We start from the raw sequence: 5,764 nt of genomic DNA on the forward strand, positions 1-5,764 counted from the left end.
CTTTTTTTGCTGTTAGTTCTTCGCACAAATGAGTTGATTAAATAGTTTAATTTGTTAAATTTTTAAAATTCTACATTACTGTAAATATGTAAAGTCTACATTAAAAATTAGCTTTCGTAAATACATATCCTCAGTAAACTGTTTGCAGTTGTATTACCCATAACTTAAACCACAATATTTATGTGAATTTTCAAAGGATGCCCGTATTTTAAAATTGTTTGGAATGTATCCCTCATACCCAACATCATCGTTACAACTCGCAACACGCTTCCGCCCATTTGGGCAACTTTAACCATCCATTCACTTTAATTTATCTCAATTTTAACAACCCGAACATAACCTTATGCAGTTTATTGGACAGTTCGCACGCAGACAAGGGACCTTTCACGATGTTATTTACCCACACCAAAGATTTTAATACCACCTGATACACCTGATGCTGGGTGAATGGGCCAAGAATTTACCTCAAGCTGCTCATTAGCCATAAAAATAGTCACATCCACACGCAGGCCAAGTGGCAATTAAATGCCGAAAAACAACATAATCAGTCATAAAAGTAAACCCCAATCCCCAATCCCCGATCACAAAACCAGCAACGTGAGCGGCAAGTTAAGTAGCAGAGGGAGAGCCTCTTCCTGGCAGAAGTGTCAAATGACCAGATGCTGAAGGGGAAGGGGAAGGGGGGCGGCGGAAAGGGGGAATGGAATTGTGGACCGCAGTTAACTAGGTGTATGGGTGTGAGGAGGTTTTATGTCGCTAATTAAGCCACAAATGCCCTACGAGTCTCTAATGAGCGAACACTCTGAAAAGGCGCCCGAATGTAGGCAACAAAACACTTTTTGCATAGCTGGTTCAGCTTTAATATGGTGAACATGGCGACATCTGCGAAAATTGATTCTAATTAGCAGTAAATTTGAGCAACTGCCGCATTGCTCTATAAAAATCAAGAAAGCTGCCAGCTGCCAGTTGCCAGGTTGTGGCCTAGATTTATTCAGAGTTGGGAACAGTCTCTAGGAGCCAGGAGTTAACTTATTTAGCGTCTGCGTCGCAAATTGCATGTCAAAAATTGTCAAGAGTCTCGGAGTAAAATAAAATGCTGGAAACATGCCACGGCGTTGAATGCAGCGAAAGCTCAGCTATGTGCAACGGCTAAATTACTCGAGCTGTTTGACTTAATGGTCGCTCAGATTGGCAGCAAACAGACGTCTACACAGTTATACATCCTTGTACACAGACAGAGACAGGAACAGGCAGATAGAGAGAGAGAGAGAGAGAGGGGTGGAGACTGTAGATGGCATTAAGCGACACAGACATGCAGACAGTTAGCGTCAAAAGAAAAAGCATTACTTGCAACTTGACGGGGCAAAAAGACGAATGCAGAAATTTCAGCTAAAATTATGCGTTTTCACAAGGCAAAAAGAGTCGTAAAATATGAAATATGACAACGCAGCGATACCCTAAAAGTCAAAAGAAAATAGAATGATAATTATAAAAATATTGCATACAAATTAAAGATAAACATTTTTTTTTATTCTACCAATCATTAAAGTTTGCCAGTTATATTTAAAGCAGGTTTTGAAATTGTGGAAGCTTTGGATTTTTGTGGACGAGTTGATGGAAAGCCAAAGCCAATGAATTCCAGCCTTTTAAAGTCTAATGCAGTTTAGTTAATGTTTAGTTTAGTTAATCGTTTAATGCTATATTTGACTGCCTGCCGCTTCTCGAACCCGTGTTTAATTTTCCTTTTTTCACAGCTCATCCTTGTAGTAAAGATCAAATTTGGCGTCTTCCACCTCATCCCCACCCTCTGCATTCTCCACATAGCAGGTCTTCATGCATTCTGATCTTGTGGCAAAACGATTTGGATTTCCACCACAACCACCATAAAAGTAGTGCACACAACGATTGGTCAGGTAGTCGTAGCCAAAAACTCGAATACTTCCATTGCATGGACCGATATCAGCCATAAACAGACATTGTGCTAATCAATCATTGGTCATTAATAATAGATTTGCTGATGTGATTTTACTTACGTGCCCGAATAACTTTGTTGTAGGCAGCTATTGTGCCCGCAATGAGAATCACAAAGCCAAGTAACGAGTACTTCATGTTCTCATAAATGTATTGTTAAATGAAGCCTTTGAGATTGATATTTAACACAAGTTGCCAGCTTGGGGCAACTGTTGCTGACTATTTAATCATAGCTTACTCGATAGAATTGTAGTGTAGCTCGCATGAGGAGGAAAGAGAGTCAGAGATCAGAGTCAAGAAACTCACATGATACACCTGAACAGCTTCATAGTGTCATATCTTTTTTTTTAGAAAAGGATAACAGAAATGATGATTTTTTTTAATGTTCAACAAGCCTTCAATAGAGTTTGGCATGATGTCCTCATTTCGAAAATGAATGAAAAAGAAAATCATATTTTGCTGGGAATAATCACAATTTTTATCTTTTTTTTAATACAAAATATTGATACATTTATCCGCGTCGAATTCTTGCAACGACGTTTTTTCTTTCTAATACTCACTTTAATAACAATAATAATTAATAATAATAATCATAATATGAATAAAATTCGTTCGCAAAATCCCTGAAAAAATCAGAATACTCTATGCTCTTGCCCACTTCGAAGCGGGACTAACTTGAGGCAATGCTTACATTTATAGTCTCGAACTCAGCAGATTCTCGGTAAGTATGTAAGCTGCGATGCACTTTGCAGTACTCACGCAGTACTTCATCATTTTTATTGCCATGAGACCATCCCCAAGATCCCCTCACCACACTCTTTCGCTATAAAACTAGATTTTTTTGCGTATTTGACTAACGATTTGACGATGTTGATGGGGCTTTGAAATGCATTGGTAGGTGGGAAGAAAAAAACAAGCCAGAAAACGAAGTTGTCGCCGCATATTTCACACGAAAGTGCAGCGGACTTAAAGTTGGCGAAACGGATGTGGCTGTGGAAGTGGCAACGGAAACGGATATGAGACGCCATAATGTAAATGTTAAGTGCGGCGTATGCGTAACTTTTGCCAAAGATTCGTATCTCGCTTTAAGTGTCTGTCTGAAAAATCGATTTAATTTCATTTGTAAAACGATTTTCACTTAAAATGTGATTACGCAAATTTTCAATTTGAAAACGATAACGAAAATTGGCAGCGCAGCTAACTGAAAATGGGGCATCTAATAAGACCCTATCCCAGCCGCAGCTCCCGCTCCCCAGCCCCAACTGACATGCGTTGTCCCAGGGGATGCCATTCGAAATTGTTGTACACGAGATAAGACGGCTTTGTGTCTCGCGGGTCTTTCAACGGCACACTCTTAACAAGCATAATTATATCCCTTATTCATAAAAAGAATTGTGTAAGGAGCGTGGAAATTATTTTAAATAATGGCAAAATAAAATAATATAAAATAAAAAGTATATTTGAGAGGGAGCACCTGGCACCTAGATGATTCTATATTACTTGAATATAAATGTTTTATTTGTCTAGTGCTTTCTACAAGTTCTCTAAAATCAGGTCAATTTTTTTCAGAGCGTAACTGTCAAAGAATATGATAAAAATTAAATCTTTATATAATCACCAATGACCAGTCCTGTGTAACTATGTATTAAACAACTGAGAAATTTTTGGAAAATTAAAAATTGTTGCCTTTTGATTATCTAAGAGGTTCATAGATGTTAATACTCAAATTTAAGATAAATATAACTAGACTATTTCTACTTCCGAATTTGTATATTCATTGGCTTTTAAAACTATTTCTCCATCTCTTCTTGTATTTATCTAACAGATAGATCAGATTCCCAGGGGCCTGATTGAATGTATATTGAATACATATATTTTGAAATCAAATTACTAAAAGCAATTCCCTGCAGATGAAGTATCTTTAAAATTGCATTGAAATCAACTGCAATCCGCAAAAACCAAAACCGTTAACGTTTATCGACGGCCACCGAACAACATTTGCGAAACTTGAAAACTGGCCCAAAGGGCCTTCAACCAACACTTAATTAAGTTTCAGTTGCTGCCCCGTTAACAGTTTGCAGTTACCAACTCCAACTCCAACTCCACCCGGCTGCCCCCCGCACTTGCAACATGGCACGAGGCCACAGCAAAGCTTAGTGGCGACCGCTAATGCGGTTTGGCTTTGACCCCTCCACAAATCCAAGCCGGCCATTTCGCAATTGCAGTTGGCACCGCAAAATGTAACAAAATTCTGACAGTCGCTGATTTCAGTTCGTTGATTATCGTTGACCATTGCACCTGAGCAGGCGGGAAACAGGTGGATAAAGGTTACAGTTGCAAATTGCTACAAATTTGGGACACAAGCGATTTTATTTTTAAACTTTAAATAAATAAAGTGTAGTCGTAGTTGTGTGTGTGTGTGTGTGCATGTCTGCTTGTGGCCAATGCGGAAATGAACCCTCATCAAGTTCCATTAGATTGTCAAAGTTCAGTGTTGGTTGGCGTCGGTGTCGGCGAATGCGGCTCAACCGTGCGCAAAAGTGTCAAAATGTTTAACATATGCCCACATGAGACGTGTCCAATCCCCCTCCACTTCCGGCCTCTATTTGTTATTGTTGTAGTTGCTGCTGTTTATGCTGACATTGTTGATAACACTGACAATAACAAGCAGGCAGCCCACACCCCCAAAGTGGGATGCTCTGATAGAAGACCTGTTCTCATCGCCCTTGTATTGTGATTAGATACATCCCTGAGCTGCTTCTTGTGAGTAATCACATGAAATGGGCTGTTGACCCAGAAGGCAGCCGTTTTTTTTTTCGACTATGTTGTCACTTGACTTATATGTTTAATTTGTACAAAAAAAAGTTGTACTAAAGGCAAATAAGGGTGTTCAAAGTTACCATAGACTACTCGGAAATGTGGCATGAGTATCCCCAGAAAGAAATTTTAAAATATAAAATAATAAATAAATGCCAACGTTATTTTAAAAAATAAAGTTTTTATAATTGTTAATTTATTCAAGAACCAACTGCTGTCTTAGATTTGCCGCAGATAAGATATCCTTGCAAGCATTGGCATCGAAGCGGACAGACAGACATGGACATGTCTATAACGAGTTGACTGATTGAAAATATCAGTCTGTTTGTATGGATAAATCAGTTCCAACGAGCTTACTTGAGCTGGACTAAAGTAAAACATTTAATTTATCTATCAAAATCATCAGAAACTAAGCTTATAATATTAAATAAATAAATCGGGTGTAATTGACAGCTTTATTTACTTTTATTTTATGTATTCTTACATTGCAATATTGTTAATTAATTAAGTTTCATCTCATTGGTAGACATGTAAAGCCTATTTTATCGATCATTGATCTTTTGAATTAGACTTGATTTAAAATCTTTGGTACAAATTATTAGCTTTGGCTTTGCATTTGCTTGCATCCATTATGAAATTGGATTCAGATTGGCTCTACACATTTGTTGCAGGCATATATTTGAACTTGCCACACAGCGTAGCAGTTTCAGCGCACCTCGCACGCTGTCTAACTGTCTGATTGAATATCTTTTCGTATTATTTTTTGCTGTCGCTCGCACTTTTTTTTGCCAACCGACACTTGAACGCCTTTTTCTACGTTATGTTTTCAACTTTATGCATATTTTTTGCATTTATTGTGGCCAAAACATGAGAACGAGCTGTGGGTCTATGCCGGCTAATGTATGCTTGTCACGTTTCGCCACTTGTGTCCTGCGGGCTCCTGTCTCCTGCCTTCGTGTCTTTACATTCACTTAGT

At 38.3% G+C, this 5,764-nt stretch overlaps 1 protein-coding gene across 1 annotated transcript; it reads right to left on the reverse strand.

Annotated features, from left to right (window-relative positions):
• Positions 1 to 1,508: 1,508 nt before the first annotated feature.
• Positions 1,509 to 2,125, reverse strand: LOC6566570 (kunitz-type serine protease inhibitor 2). Its single transcript, XM_001993077.2, has 2 exons — positions 2,034 to 2,125; positions 1,509 to 1,981 (listed from the first exon to the last, which is right to left on the reverse strand). Exons 1-2 carry the CDS (start codon positions 2,107 to 2,109, stop codon positions 1,749 to 1,751), a joined length of 309 nt encoding a protein of 102 aa, XP_001993113.1. The 5' UTR covers positions 2,110 to 2,125; the 3' UTR covers positions 1,509 to 1,748.
• Between the last annotated feature and the right edge of the window lie 3,639 nt (positions 2,126 to 5,764).

Source organism: Drosophila grimshawi, unplaced genomic scaffold (genome assembly GCF_018153295.1).
Source record: "Drosophila grimshawi isolate 15287-2541.00 unplaced genomic scaffold, ASM1815329v1 contig_1377, whole genome shotgun sequence".
In the NCBI taxonomy this organism is placed as follows: Eukaryota; Metazoa; Arthropoda; class Insecta; order Diptera; family Drosophilidae; genus Drosophila; species Drosophila grimshawi.